Below are 16,736 nucleotides of genomic sequence, written 5' to 3' on the forward strand. Positions count from 1 at the left end.
TGTCAATCAGGATGGTCATTGTCAAAAGCAGCCAATCTGGTGCACAGACGATCCTGATTGACAGTCTACCTGGCTAATGATTGCTCTTGTTCTGAACAACAGCCAATCAGGGGCTGCGTTGGAGCTACCAAATTGGCCAGTCAGCCCCTTCAGCAAGGGAGGAGAGGGAATTGGAGGAAATCATGTTTCCTTTTCCTGTTTTACAGAAGGATTGCACCGTATTACACCAAATAGAGAGGATAGACACCGCAGATAGATCCTGACCATCACCCAAGGAACAACTGCACAACTGTGGGAAGACATCCAGTCCCTTCACAGCAAAGTCCAGCACAGAGAAGGTTGGGCAGTGAAACCATCATCTGGAAATCGGTTGGGTCAGGGGAGCTTTGACATATCATCAGATCTGAAACTGGTCAGTGGTGTGGAGCCTTCTATCAGAATCAGCCTTTCCAAACGTTCGGCTGTGGGCGATCGGTCAGGGTGAGACTGGGAAGAAGTGTGAGTGGCTCCAAGTGTGGTGAGAGCTTCAATCATTCATCCAGCCTCATGAACCACTGACTCATTCCTACAGGTGAGAGGCTGTTCAAGTCTGAGTTGTGAGGAGAGCTCCACAGGCTCATAAGATCTCCTAACACAAAAGGTGCATCTATTTGACAACTGTTACCACAAGGGTAGCTTCATGGAAGAGAAACCATTCAAGTGTGAGTTGTGTGATCGAGCTTTCGCACAGTCATCGACGCTTGTGAATCACCGGCGCATTCACACAGGGGAGAAGCCGTTCAAGTGTGAGCTGTGTGACCAGGGCTTTGCACAATTATCAGGCCTGGTGAATCACCGGCCCATTCACACAGGGGAAAAACCATTCATGTGCGAGCTGTGTGACAAATCCTTCTCGCAGTCATCGACCCTCCTCGTACACAAACGCATTCACACAGGGGAGAAACCATTCAGATGCAAAGTGTGTATCAAATCATTCTCTGATTCATCAACCCTCCGGCGACACCAACGCATTCATACAGGGGAGAAACCATTCACATGTCAGGTGTGTGACAAATCATTCTCATCGTCATCAGATCTCCGCATACACCAACGGATTCACACAGGGGAGAAACCGTTCATGTGTGAGGTGTGTGACAAGTCATTCTCATCATCATCGGATCTCCGCGTACACCAACGCATTCACACTGGGGAGAAACCATTCAAGTGCGAGGTGTGTGACAAATCATTCTCGCAGTCAGGGAACCTCCGCACACACCACCGCACCCACACAGGGGAGAAACTGTTCAAGTGCAAGGTGTGTGACAAATCATTTTCTGACTCAACGAGACTCCTGCTTCATCAGAGGATTCACACAGGGGAGAAACCATTCATGTGCAAGGTGTGTGGCAAATCATTCTCAGTGTCATCGAGCCTCCGTGTACACCACCGCACTCACACCGGGGAGAAACCATTCACATGCAATGTGTGCAAGAAATCGTTCTCGAGGTCATGCAACCTCCGTGTCCATCAAAGGATCCATACAAGGGGAGTAACCCTTGATGTGTAAGGTTTGTGATGAAACCTTCATGCCTCTTTGACCATCCAGGACACCAGAGGATTCACACATGGGAGAAATTCCTTAGGTGCAATGTTTGTGACAAGGCTTCCACCCACTCTTCTGATCTCCTGATGCACAAGTGAAACCACACTGGTGAGAAACCATTTGGGTGTGAGGTATCTCCTGGTCCTTCAACACACTCAGACAGGGAGAAACCCTATCAGTGTGAGTCTTGTAATAAAGTCTTCACTGCTGTTTGACCTCCTGGAACACCTTTGAGCCTACACCTAATAAAGTTATTCCCAATTTGTTGTCAGAATGTGAATCTCGACACAATCTCACTGCAAAGGGTGTTCAGTGATATTGGGGCACAGAACAAGATGCAGCTTTCACTCATATCAAACAAGTCATGTCAACAACGCCAATGCTGAGGTACTGTTATGTCATTGATGAAGTCATCCTGCAGTGAGATGCCAGTGAAGCAGGACTTGGAGCAATTCTCATGCAGCAAGGACAACCAGTTGTGTTTGTATTCAATCATTGATACAAACTGAAGGACCCAGATTGAGAAAGAGGGCCTGGCTATTGTCTTTGCTACTGAGCATTTCAACTGGTACCTGTTTGGGAGCGAGAAAATGATTATAGAGTTTGACTACAAGTCATTTCAAAGCATCTTTCTCAAACTGTTTCTATCTGCTCCAAAGTGTTTATAAAGGTTGTTACTTCGTTTGCAGAGATATCATTTGGAAGTGAAGTACAAGCAAGGGAAACAGATGTATATCACCGACATGCTGTCGAGAGCTGCAATCTCTCTGAAGGAAGCTGATGATGCTGGTACAGAGTGTAAAATCTTCCAGATTCAACAAGAAGCAACAGCACGACATGCTCTGGAAGTTATCAACCCAGCAGAGACATTGAATCTGACAGACAAGCGTCTTGCTCAGATCAAGAAAACTACACAATGAGATGCAACTCTTCAAATGTTACAGGAAGTTGTGATGAAAGGATGGCCTGAAACCATCAAGGACACACCTGTTGCTGTGCGAGAGTATTGGGCAGACAGAGATGAAGTGATCACCCAAGACGGCATCTTGTACAAAGGGACTAGGGTCATTATCCCTAAAGAGATGAGAAAAGTCTGAGGAGGGCAAGAGAAGTGCTCTACGAGAAAAGCAAATTAGCAACTGCTCTACTGGCCAAACATGAGCAATGAGATTAAGGACCACATCAGCCAGTGCAGTGTTTGTAATGAACATCAAGCTAAGCAAGATAAAGAGCTGCTCATGACTCATGACCTCCCAGGCAGACCATGGATGAAGCTTGGAGTAGACCTCTTCACTCTCACTGGAACTGATTATCCCGTCACAGTCGACCACTATTCAGACTACTGGGAGTTAGACCAGCTGATGTCAACGACTACCAGTGAGATTGCAGAACGCCTGAAAGCACACGTCAGTCATCATGACATTCCTGACATTATGATGAGTGACAATGGCCCTGAATTCATGAGTGAAGAATTCAGGCACTTGATGAATGATTGGGAAATTCAACGCTACACATCATCTCCACACTATCCCCAGTCAAATGGAAAGGCTGAGGCAGCGATGAAAACTGCCAAAGGGATCATCAAATCATCAACTAGACCCAGCACAGATGTGTACAAGGCAATCTTACAGTGGAGAAACACACCTACTGAAGGCATGGAAAGTTGTCCAGTCCAGTGACTAATGTCACGCTGCACCCAGACTACTCTTCCAACAGCTAAAAAACTACTGAGGCCAGAAGTAGTAACAGGGAGTGAGTGACAAGATCAAAGTGAAGCGACAGAAAGACAAATTTCACTTTGATAAAGCTGCCAAATCGTTGCTGGAGCTGAGAGTTGGAGAGCCAGCCAGAGTGAAAACATTCAATGCACTCAACAAAAGTCAGCTCACTTGACTCGTGTAGAGAAGTTGTCACCTCGATCGTACACGGTGAAAGTGAACAACCAGATCTATCGTCACAACCGCAGACATCTACGTGCAACCGGAGAAGCTGCTCCTTCACAGCAGACAGCTGATGAGGCAGATCTGATTTCACCATCTGAGCAAGGAACTGAACGACCATCAGTCCCAGAGGTCAACTGTTCCCCAACAAATGCAATGGATCAGCAGCAAAAATTACCACAGCAACAACACTCGCCACGGCAACAACATTCCCCAGAGAGACAGCGTCACTTCAGGAACCAGCAGACACCGGATGAACAGCCAACAACAACTCACACACGTACCATAATAAGACCTGAACAATTTAAAGATTGTGCCTGTAGGGAGAGACAAAATTGGACAAAGTTTTGTGTTCATGTATGATCATTTTCTTCATGGACTATGTATGTGAAGTAACTTGTAAATGACAATGCATGCAATGTTTTTTCTTTTTCTGAAAAGGGGATGTTTGGATAAATCCCTTTTTACGCTGTGGCTTGTCATATTGATGTGAACACTGATGTCATCACATGCAAATCAAGGTTTGAGGGCAGGAGCCATTTTACATACTACACGGAACATTGTTTAAAATTCACTCACTTTTCCAAAACCACTTCATCCAATTCAGCGTCATGGGGATTAGCAGCCTAACCCAACAGGCAATGGGTGCTAGGCCAGGACGGGTCGCCAGTCCATCACAGGGCACATAGTCACACGAACGTACACACACGGGGGGACAATTTACTGTAGCCGATCCACCTAATCAGCATGTCTTTGGATAGGAGAAGATAACCGGAGTACCCGGAAGAAACCCACGTAGACATGGGAAGAATGTGCAAACCGCACACAGACAGACACCTGAGGTCAGGATCAAACCTGGGTCCCTGGAGCTGTAAGGCATCACTAACTGTGCCCCTGCACCGCCTTTGTTTAAAATTCATATGGCTCCAAATATTTACTTTTCTGAAGCTTGGGAAACTGACCAGTGAATCGGAGGTGACTTTGAGCAGCAGATTAGGTGGGGATTTAAACTTGTCATTGTCCCATCTGAATAAAACCTCACTTATTGCAGCTGCTGTCTCAGTTCTCCTGGCAAATGTTTCACAGAAATTTTTAGTGTGTGAATAGCATTCTTCATCCTCAGAGGCTTTCAAACTGACGACACGAGTGTGAGATGTGTAGCCTCGGAATCAGATCAGAAGAGGAAGACCCACAGCACCCAAGGCAGTGAAGTTGTGTAGTGTCGGGATCAGCACATTAACAGGAGAGAGGGGCACAAGAGGGAGGACTATGGGAGGGAGGAACAGGGAAGGCAGTGGAGAGGATATTGAGTAGGTGCTTGGGAGTAATTCTGTTACTTGGGGAGTGACTGATTCGGGGAGTAACATTATGACTTGGGGTGTAACTCTGTTACTCAGGGAGTGACTCTGGGACTAGTGGAATTACTCTGACTTGGGGTGTAACACTGTGACTTGTGGAGCGATTCTGCTCAGGGTTGAAACTGTAGGGAGTTCCTCTTGGAGAGTGACTGTGACTCAGGGATTGACTCCAGGGTGACCAGCTCTGAGGAGATAAAATAAGGGACACTTTGACTATGGGATCTTGGGGGGACGGGGTGGGCCAGTGCCTGACCTGCTGAGCATTTCCAGCATTTTTTGTTTTGATTCTAGCTTTTAAAGCACAGAAACAGACCATTAAGCCCATCTGCCTTCTTCTGGTTCTCATTCTCCACATGAGTTTCTCCCTCCCTATTTTATCTCACCCGATCAGCAGATCCTTCTATCCCTTTCTCCCTCATGTACTTTCCTGGCTTCCCATCAAATACATCAAAACTATTTGCCTCAACCATTCGCTGTGGGAGCAAGTTCCACATTCTAATCATTCTCTTGGGAAAGAGGTTTCTCCTGAATTCCCCATTGGATTTATTATATTTCTGCCCCTACTTTTGGAATCACTCACACGAGTGGGAACATCTCTCTATTTACCCCCAAATTCTTAATTTAATAATTCTTTAATTTTTACTTTAAAGATTTCAATTGTGTCACCCCCTCAGCCTTCTCTTTTCTAGGGAAAAGAGTGCTAGCCTGTTCAGTTTTTCCTGATAGTTACAATCTCAATTCTCAACATCATCCTTATAATTGCTTTTTGCACCTTCTCCAGTTCCTTTATGTCCTTTTTCAATCTGGAGATCAGAATTGTGCACAGCTCTCCAAGCGTGGTCTAACCAAGGTTCTGTACAAGTTCAACATAACTTCACTGCTTTGCAATTCTATTCTTCAAAAAATGGACCCCAGTGACATTGTTCTATTTTATTAAGAATGACCTTGTTGACCTGCTTTGCTACTTTTAATGATTGATGAATTTGTAGTTCTGCTCTTGCACAACTTGTAAATATGACCTTTGGTCCTCCCTAGCCTATCCAATTGAATAATTTGCCCACAAAAAGTCAGGAACAAAAACTGTTGTTATTTAAAACCTCTCAATCGCACCATAGTCTACGCTTCCCTAAAGCACACACACTCAGCTCTCCGAATACAATGGCAAAATACTGTGAATACTGGAAATCTGATATATATTCAGAAAATGCTGGAAAGACTCAGTTCAGGCAACACCTGTGGAGAGAGAAACAACCTCTCTGCAGCCTTTGACATGCTATCCTCCTCCTCCAACTCTTCTCTGTTGTCCAGTGAGTGGGACTGCTATCACTTGGCCCACTTTTGCCTCTTCAGTTGAAGCCAGAGAATCTCCTGCAATGGTTAATCTTCCCACCCCCATCGCTCTGGAGTCTGACCAAGGGTCTATCTTCAGCTGCCACATATTTCTCATCCACATGCTGCCCCTGTGTAAAACCATCTGGTGACCTGATGTCAGATTCACAGAGGTTCTCTTACAACCTACCCTATTTTAAGTTGAGTCAGAAAGAAATGTCACTCACCGCCAGACAAAACAGAAAACTAGTAGTAAAGGAATGGCAAGCAGACAGCTTCAAGAGGGAGAGAAATTATTTGAGGACCATGACATGAAGCGGCGCACCTTAGATCTACAATCTTAACTGGGGCAGGGGCTAAATGGAGGACAGGCCCTTTAGCAACAGTAAGGGAGGTGGATTCAAAACTGGGAGAGTCAAACTTTTATACTTTTACTCCACAGTCTGGAGAAAACAGTCTCTCACCAGTCACAGAAAACCAATGTAGAATGTAGTCCCACGGTATTCATTTAACCATGTTGATGGGTGTCTGAAATGGGGGTTGAAGTAGAGGGGATGGTGGTGAAGGAGGGGGGAATGGGAGGTTAAGGAACATTGGAACAGGAGTAGGCCATTCAGCCCATCAAGCCTGTGCACCATTCAATCAGATCATGGCTGATCACCGACCTCAATGCCACTTTGCCAGACTAGCTCCATATCCCTTGATGTCATTGGTCTCCTGAAATCTATCGATCTCTGTCTTGAACATGCTCAATGGTTGAGCTTCCACAGCCCTTGAGGGTAGCAAATTCCAAAGATTTACCATCCTCTGAGTGAAGAAATTCCTCCTCGTCTCAGACTTAAATGGCTTATCCCTGATTCTGAGATGATGTCGATTCATTTAAGACTCTCCAGCCAGGGCAAACATTTTATCTACATGTGTCCTGTGAGAATTTTGTAAGTTTCAATTGAGTCACCTTTCATTCTTAGAGACTGGGGAATATAGACACAATCTCCTCAATCTCTCTTCATTAAACAATCCTGCCACCCCAGAGATTAATCTGGTGAACCTCAGAATCACAGAATCACACTGCAGTAGAGGCCCTTTGGCCCATCGAGTCTGCACCAACACGTGAGAAACACCTGACCTACCTACTTTATCCCATTTACCAGCACTTGGCCCATAGCTTTGAATGTTATGACGTGCCAAGAGCTAATCCAGGTACTTTTTAAAGGATATGAGGCAACCTGCCTCTACCACCCTCCCAGGCAGTGCATTCCAAACTGTCACCACCCTCTGGGTAAAAAGGTTTTTCCTCACATCCCCCCTAAATCTCCTGCCCATCACTTTGAACTTATGTCCCCTTGTGACTGACCCTTCAACTAAGGGGAACAGCTGCTCCCTATCCACCCTGTCCATGCCTCTCATAATCTTGTACACCTCGATCAGGTCGCCCCTCAGTCTTCTCTGCTCCAACGAAAACAACAAGTCTATCCAACCTCTCTTCATAAATTAAATGTTTCATCCCAGGCAACATCCTGGTGAATCTCCTCTACATCTCCTCCAGTGCAATCACATCCTTCCTATAATGTGATGACCAGAACTGCACACAGTACTCCAGCTGTGGCCTCACCAAGGTTCTATGCAACTCCAACATGACCTCCCTACTTTTGTAATCTAAGCCTCGATTGATAAAGGCACTCCTTCTATGGCAAGTATATCCTTCCTTAGATAAGGGGATCAAAGCTGTGCACAATACTCCAAGGCTCTATATAACTGCAGCAAGACATCTTTGCACTTGTACACAAATCTCCTTGGAATGAAGTGAACAGGGTCATCTGTTTTGGTCAGCAGTGAGGGGCAGGAGGATGTGACTGTCAGTGAGGCAGGTAATGGAACTGAGCAGACAGTAATGGAGGAGACACAGACTTTGCAAATGTCAAACAGGTTTGAGGTTCTTACAACCTGTGTGGATGAAAGCAAAATCTGCAAGGTGGGTGAGCTTCCTGGCCATGGCACTGTGGTACAGGAAGCCATTCAACCGGGGAGCAAAAAAGGAATGTAGTGGTAGTAGGGGATAGTATAGTGAGGGGGATTGACACTGTTCTCTGCAGCAAAGAGCGAGAGTCCAGATGGCTGTGTTGCCTGCCCGGTGCCAGGGTTCAGGACATCTGCTCAGGGCTGGAGAGGAACTTGCAATGGGAAGGGGAGGATCAGGTGTTGTGGTTCATGTAGGCACCAATGACAAAGGTAGGACTAGGAAAGAGGTTCTGCAAAGTCAGTATGAGGAGCTAGATAACAAATTAAGCAGAACCTCAAAGGTAATAATCTCTGGATTATTACCTGAGCCACGTGCAAATTTTCATAGGGCAAATAAGATTAGAGAGATAAATGCGTGGCTCAAAGACTGGTGTGGGAGAAATGGGTTCTGGTTTGTGAGGCACTGGCATCAGTACTTGGGAAAGTGGGAGCTGTACCATTGGGACGGTTTACACCTGAGCCGTGCTGGGACGAGTGTCCTTGCAAATCACATAACTAGGGAAGTAGAGGGGGCTTTAAACTAAACAAGAGGGGTGAGGGATCAAGCTTGGGTAGAGGTAGAAATTCAAGGTGTAGAGTCAAGATAGGAGAGCAAAATAATAATATGAGAAATGAGGGTCAGAAAATGGCAGGAAGGGACAGAGAGAAAAAACCTAAGAATACAACAACAGTCAAAACGAGATGTTACAAAGGTAACAAAAAGACAAAACTGAAGGCTCTCTATCTGAATGCATGCAGCATTACGAACAAAGCCCACACTAAAGTAAATAAATATGATCTGATAGCAATTACGAAGATGTGGCTGCAGGACGACAAAGATTGGGTCCTTAATATTGAGGGTTACGTGACATTCAAGAAGAATAGGAAGCTAGGTAAAGGTGGAGGGGTGTCATTGTTAATCAAAGAGGGCATTGGTGCAATAGTTCAAGATGACCTTGGTTCAGGAGGTCAGGATGTAGAATTGGTTTGGGTGGAGGTGAGGAATAGGAGGGCAAATAAATCATTAGTGGGAGTGTTCTACAGGCCCCCTAACAGTAGCCACAGTGTACGACAAAGTATTCAAGAGAAAATATTGTATGCTTGTGATAGAGGGATGGTAATAATTATGGATGATTTTAATCTACACAAAAACTGGAAAAATCAGATTGGCAGTAGTAGCCTGGATGAAGAGTTCTTAGAATGCTTTCGAGATAGTTTCTTAGAGCAGCATGCTCCGGAGCCAAACAGAGAGCAGGTTATATTAGACTTGGTATTGTGTAACATGATAGGATTAACTAATGACCTCAGAGTAAAGGCACCGCTATGTAGCAGTGACGACAATATGATTCAATTTTACATCCAGTTAGAAGAGTGAGTCTAAGATTAGTATCTTAAACTTAAAAAAGGGCAACTATGTGGGGATGAAAGCTGAGCTAGCTGAAGTGAACTGGAAAACCAGGCTGGAGAATAGATCAATAGAGAAGCAGTGGCAGACATTTAAAGGAATATTTCAGAGTATTCAGAATAAGTATATTCCTACTATGAAGAAAAATTCTAAGGGAAGGACTTACCATCTGTGCGAAGTAGATGTGCTAGTACATCCGTGGTTAACTAAAGAAGTTAAGGAAAACATCAAACTGAAGGAAAAAGTATAGAACTCTGCAAAGGTGAGGTTTGGACAGAATATAAAGAACAGCAGAGAATGGCTAAAAGGTTAATCAGGAGAAAGAAATTAGAGTATGAGAGGAAGTTAGCTAGAAATGTAAAAACGAATAGCAAGACTTTCTACAGGTATTTAAAAAGGAAAAGAGTAAGTAAAGTGGGTGTTGGTCCTCTGGAGAGTGACAGTGGAGAGTTAATAGTAGATAATAAGGAAATGGCGGAAGAAATGAACAAATATTTTGTTTCTGTGTTCACTATAGAGGATACAAAAAACATTCCAGTAATAGCCGCAAATTAGGAGGTGAAAGGAACTTGGTGAAATTGAAATTACTGGGAAAATGATATTGAGAAAATTGATGGAGCTGCGGGCTGGCAAGACTCCAGGTCCCGATGGACTATATCCAAGGGTCTTAACAGAGGTGGCTGATGACGTAGTCAATGTGCTGGTGTTAATTTTCCAAAATTCACTAGATTCTGGAAAGGTTCCATCAGATTGGAATGTAGCAAATATAACCCCTCTATTGAAGAAGGGAGGGAGGCAGAAAACAGGAATGTTGTGGGGACATTATTAGAATTGATCATTAAGGAAGTTATAGCTGGGCACTTAGAAGAGCTCAAGGCAATCCAGAAGAGTCAGCAAGGTTTTGGAAAGGAAAATTATGTTTAACCAATTTATTAGAGTTTTTTGAAGGAGTAACATGCACAGTGGATAAAAGGAAGCCTGTCGATGTACTGCACTTGGATTTCCAGAAGGCGTTTGATAAGGTGTCACATCAAAGATTATTATGCAAAATAAAAGTGCATGGTGTAGGGGGTAACATATTAGCATGGATAGAAGATTGGCTGGCTGGTAGAAAGCAGAGTATGCATAAATGGATCTTTTTCTGATTGGCAGGATGTGACTAATGGAGTCCCACAGTGGTCGGTACTGGGGCCTCAACTTTTTATGATTTACATCAATGAAGGGAGTGAAGACATGGTAGCTAAATTTGCAGATGACACAAAGATAGGTAAGAAAGTATGTTGTGAAGAGGACATGAGGAGGTTGCAGACAGATATAGTTAGGTTCAGTGAGTGGGCAAAGATCTGGCAAATGGAGTTTAATGTGGGAAAATGTGAAGTTATTCACTTTGGCAGGAAGAACAAAAAAGCAGAGTATTACTTAAATATAGAATGGCTGCATAATTCTAAGATACAGAAGAATCTAGGTGTTCTAGTACATGAGTCACAAAAAGTTAGTATGCAGGTACAGCAGAGTAATTAAGAAGGTTAATGGAATGCTATCCTTTATTATGAGAGGGATTGAACATAAAAGTAAGGATGTTATGCTTCAGTTATATAGGGCATTGGTGAGACCGCACCTCGAAAACTGTGCAGTTTTGGTCTCCTTATTTAAGGAAGGATGTAAATGCATTGGAGGCGGTTCAAAGGAGGTTTACTTGATTGATACCGGGAATGAGTGGGTTGTCTTATGAGGAAAGGTTGGACAGACTGGGCTTGTTTCCACTGGAGTTTAGAAGAGTGAGGGGTGATTTGGTTGAAGCATACAAGATCCTGAATAGTCTTGACAAGGTAGACATGAAAGGATGTTTCCTCTTGTTGGTGAGGTCAGAACTAGAGGCACTTTTTTAAAATTAGGGGTCACCCTTTTAGGATAGAGATGAGGAGAATTTTCTTTCCCTCAGAGGGTTGTGTGACTTTGGAACTCTCTGTCTCAGAAGGTGGCGGAGGCGGGGTCATTGAATATTTTTAAGGCATATATGGATAGATTCTTGCTAGGCAAGACAATCAAAGGTTATTGGGTTAGATGGGAACGCGGAAATCGAAACACAAGATCAGCCATGATCTTATTGAATGGCGGAGCAGGTTCATGGGGCTGAATGGTCTACTCCTGTTCCTATTTCTTATGTTCTTATGAAGGAGGGGAATGGGGGGGTGGATGGGGTGTGATGGGGTAGAGGGGAGTTAAACGGCTGCGAACCCAGGGCTGGGATTTACAGGTGCGCACCTCCAATTCCAGCCCCGCCCACGTGACAGCCGCTTGGGCTCACACTTTCGCAAATTCGAACTCCCGAACACTGGGCGCCAACCGCTGCTGTGTGCTCCAGAACTACAGCTCCCATCAGGCTCCGCGGGCGCATGCGCAGATTCCACATTGCCGCTTGTCACTGCGCAGGCGTGCATCGATAATATAGTTCCGATTGGGTGAGAGTCTGTCCCCAATGCACCTGTGCAGAACTGGGAGCAGCCGTGAATCAGTGATGCCCTGTCCCTTCGGGGTGATTGGATGACCAGATTGATCGACATGTTGATTGTGGGAGAGATTTCAAATTATTCATGTCCTCGATTGGCTGTGAGGGACGTCAATAAGAGAGCCAGCCCCTCTGTCCATTCCTTCCTCTGCCTCTTCCTTTTTTCAATTCATTTATGGGATATGGGCTTCGCTGGCTGGGCCAGCATTTATTGCTCATCCCTAGTTGCCCTTGAGAAGGTAGTGATGAGCTGCCTTCTTGAACCGCTGAAGTCCATGTGGTGTCGGTATACCCACAGTGCTGTTAGGAAGGGAGCTCCAGGATTTTGACCCAGCAACAGTGAAGGAACAGTGATATATTTCCCAGTCAGGATGGTGAGTGACTCGGAGGGGAACTTCCAGGTGGTTGTGTTCCCATCTACCTGCTGCCCTTGTCCTTCTAGATGGTAGTGGGCATGGGTTTGGAAGGTGCTGTTGAAGGAGACTTGGTGAATTCCTGCAGTGCTTCTTGTTGTGCTGCTACTATGCATCAGTGGTGGAGGGACTGAATGTTTGTGGATGTGGTGCCAATCAAGCAGGCTACTTTGTCCTGGATGGTGTCAAGCAACTTGAGTGTTGTGGGAGCTGCACTCATCACACTCCTGACTTATGCCATGTAGATGGTGGACAGGCTTTGGGGAGTCAGGAGGTGAGTTACTCATCACATGTTTTCTAGCCTCTGATCTGCTCTTGTAGCCACAGTATTGATATGGCTAGTCCAGTTTCAGTTTCTGGTAACCCAAGGATGTTGATAATGGGGGATTCAGTGATAGTAATACCATTGAATTTCAAGGACAATGGTTGGATTCTCTCTTGTTGGAGATGGTCATTGCCTGGCACTTGTGTTGTGCGAATGTTACTTGCCACTTGTCAGCCCAAGCCTGGATATTGTCCAGGTCTTGCTGCATTTGGACATGGGATGCTTCAATATCTGAGGAGTCGTGAATGGCGCTGAACATTGTGCAATCATCAGTGAACATCCCCATTTCTGACTTCATGATGGAAACAAGGTCATTGATGAAGCAGCTGAAGATGGTTGGGCCTCAGGCACTACCCTGAGGAACTCCTGCAGTGACATCCTGGAGCTGAGATGACTGACCTCCAACAACCACAACCATCTTCCTTTGTGCTAGGTATGACTCCAACCAGTGGAATTTTCCCCCTGATTCCCATTGACTCCAGTTTTGCTAGTGCTCCTTGATGCCACACTTGGTCAAATGCTGCCATGATGTCAAGAGCAGTCACTCTCACTTCACCTGGAGAGTTCAACTCTTTTGTCCATGTTTGAACCAAAGCTGTAATGAGGTCAGGAGCTGGGTGGCTTTGGCGGAATCCAAACTGGGCATCAGTGAGCAGGTTGTTGCTAAGCAAACGCTGCTTGACAACACTGTTGATGACCCCTTCCGTTACTTTACTGATGATTGAGAGTAGACTGATGGGGCGGTAATTGGCCTGGTTGGATTTGTCCTGCTGTTTGAGTCCAGGACATACCTGGGCAATTTTCCACATAGCCAGGTAGATGCCAGTGTTGCATCTGTACTGGAACAGCTTGGCTAGGGGCGCAGCAAGTTCTGGAGCATAAGTGTTCAGTACTATTGCCGGAATATTGTCAGGGCCCATAGCCTTTGCAGTAACCAGTACCTTCAGCTGTTTCTTGGTATCACGTGGAGTGAATCAAATTGGCTGAAGACTGGCATCTGTGATGCTGGGGACCTCCGGATGAAGCCGAGATGGATCATCCACTCGGCACTTCTGGCTGAAGATTGTAGCAAATGCTTCAGCCTTATCTTTTGCACTGATGCGCTACGCTCCTCCATCATTGAGGATGGGGATATTTATGGAGCTTCCTCCTCCAGTGAGTTATTTAATTGTCCACCACTATTCACGACTGGATATGTAGGACTGCAGAGCTTAGAACTGATCCATTGGTTGTGGGATCCCTTCGCCCTGTCTATCACTTGCTGCTTATGCTGTTTGGCACTGTGGTCCTGTGTTATAGCTTCACCAGGTTGATACTTCATTTTTAGGTCTGACTGGTGCTGCTCCTGGCATGCCCTCCTGCACTCTTCATTGCACCAGGGTTGATCCCCTAGCTTAATAGGAATGGTAGAGTGGAGGATATGCTGGGCCATGAGGTTACAGATTGTGTTTGAATATAATCCTGCTGCTGCTGATGGCCCACAGCGCCTCATGGATGCGCAGTCTTGAATTGCTAGATCTGTTCAAAATCTATCCCATTTAGCACGGTGGTAGTGCCACACAACACGATGGAGGGTATCCTCAATGTGAAGGCGGGACTTAATCTCCACAACGACTGTGCGGTGGTCACTCCTACCGATACTTTCATGGACAGATGCATTTGCGTCAGGCAGGTTGGTGAGGATGAGGTCATGTGTGTTTTTCCCTCTTGTTGGTTCCCTCACCACCTGCCGCAGACCCAGTCTAGCAGCTATGTCCTTTACAACTCGACCAGCTCGGTCAGTAGTGGTGCTACCGAACCACTCTTGGTGGTGACATTGAAGTTCCCCACTCAGAGTACATTCTGCGCCCTTGCCACCCTCAGTGCTTCCTCCAAGTGGTGCTCAACATGGACAAGCACTGATTCATCAGCTGAGGGAGGGTGGTATGTGGTATTCAGTAGGAGGTTTCCTTGCCCATGTTCGACTTGATACCATAAGACTTCATGGGGTCCGGAGTTGATGTTGAGGATTCCGAGGGCATTTTTCTCCCAATTGTATACCACTGTGCCACCACCTCTGCTGGGCCTGTACTGCCGGTGGGACTAGTTTGTGAGGCAACTCTCCCACTTTTGGCACTAGCTCCCAGATATTCGTAAGGAGGACTTTGCAGGGTCGCCAAGGCTGCGATTGCCGTTGCCTTGGTCGATGCCAGGTGGTCTGTCTGTTTTCATCCCTTTTTAGTGACTTTGTAGTGGTTTTGTTACAACTGTTTGGCTTCCTAGGCAATTTCAGAGGGTATTTTAAGAGTCAACCACATTACTGTGGCCTGGAGTCATGTGTAGGCCAGACCAGGTAAGGACGACAGATTTCCTTCTCTAAAGGGCACTAGTGAACCAGATGGGTTTTTACAACAATCGACAATGGTTTCATGGTCATCGTTAGACTTTTAATTCCAGATTTTTATTGAATTCAATTTCCACCGTCTGCCGTGGCTGGATTTGAACGCGGGTCCCCAAAGCATTACGCTGGGTCTCTGGATTACTGGTCCAGCGACTACACCATTGCCTCCCCCACGTCATTGCCTCCCCCACCACCTCCACAGCTGGATCACTTACTGTTGGTACCAAAAACCAAGTGGGGAGACGGTGAGTGAAGGAACAAAATTTATAATAATTACATTGCATAATATCCACAGTAATGTTCAGGACTGAATATCCAGTGAGTGAAGGAGCAGAGTTTATATAGATTGTATCCCATAATATCCACACTAATGTTCAGGACTGAATATCCAGTGAGTGAAGGAGCAGAGATGACCTTAATCTTTGCTGACACAATCCGAGGATTGACAAGATCTACCTGATTTTCTTCTTATTGGTCTTTGTAGTGATTGTTTATCACTGCTTCAGAGGGCAGTTAAGAGTCAATCATTCATGTGTGGGACTGGAGTCACATGTAGCCCAGACCAGGCAGTTGTAGCAGTTGAACGACAATATTTGGTGTTTAGGACAACTGGAAAGTTTTCATGTTTTTATTTTGATTCTATTGCACAAACTTAAAAATTTATTTACTCTGAAGACAAAATTGGTCCTCGCAAACTCATAGTGAATTGATAGCCTGTTTTACATTCCTGGCTCTCTTTTCCATTGCTCTCGGTACCTGGGAAGATGGGTGACTGGGCAGAGGAAAGAAAGTAGCTATGTGTCTGCTGCTGGTCACTATCCAGTGTCCCTGCTGGAAACAGAGAGTGTGTGACAGTCAAATAAGGAAAAAGAAAGGATTTGCATTTGATCCCCCACACAGGGGAATAGCAGACTGACACTCACTGTGGAACAGTCTCTAACTGAGCGAAGGAGGAGACCAAGTTGAAGAAAAGCATGTTTTGTTTGTTTTACAGAAGGATTGCATCGTAATACACCAGAGAATAAAGAGAGGATAGACACCACAGATAGATCCTGACCATCATCCAAAGAACAACCAGTCCCTTCACAGCGTTGCTTAACATAGAGAAGGTTGGGCAGTGAAACCATCATCTTGAAATCAGTCGGGTCAGGGGAGCTTTGACAAATCATCAGAACTGAAACTGGTCAGTGGTGTGGAGCCTTCCATCAGAACAAACCTTTCTGAAGGTCCGGCTGTGGGCAATCGGTCAGGGTGAGGCTGGGAAAAGGTATGAGTGGACTCCATGTGTGGTGAGAGCTTCAATCATTCATCGAGCCTCTTGAACCACTGACTCATTCTTACAGATGAGAGGCTGTCAAATGTGAGGTGTGTGTGGAGGACTCCACAGGTTCATAAGATCTCATCACACACAATGTCCATCTGTTGTACCGCCACATGGAAGGAAAATAATTCAAGCATCAGGTATGTGACCAAGACTTTGCGCAGTGATCGACAACC

The 16,736-nt window shown here is 45.4% G+C and overlaps 1 protein-coding gene across 1 annotated transcript; it reads left to right on the top strand.

The window, feature by feature from the left end:
• Window positions 1-216: 216 nt before the first annotated feature.
• LOC144674795 (uncharacterized) lies at window positions 217-4,572 on the top strand. Its single transcript, XM_078535993.1, has one exon. It carries the CDS (start codon window positions 680-682, stop codon window positions 1,544-1,546), a length of 867 nt encoding a protein of 288 aa, XP_078392119.1. The 5' UTR covers window positions 217-679; the 3' UTR covers window positions 1,547-4,572.
• Window positions 4,573-16,736: the final 12,164 nt, after the last annotated feature.

Source organism: Cetorhinus maximus, unplaced genomic scaffold (assembly GCF_964194155.1).
Source record: "Cetorhinus maximus unplaced genomic scaffold, sCetMax3.hap1.1 HAP1_SCAFFOLD_801, whole genome shotgun sequence".
Classification (NCBI taxonomy): Eukaryota; Metazoa; Chordata; class Chondrichthyes; order Lamniformes; family Cetorhinidae; genus Cetorhinus; species Cetorhinus maximus.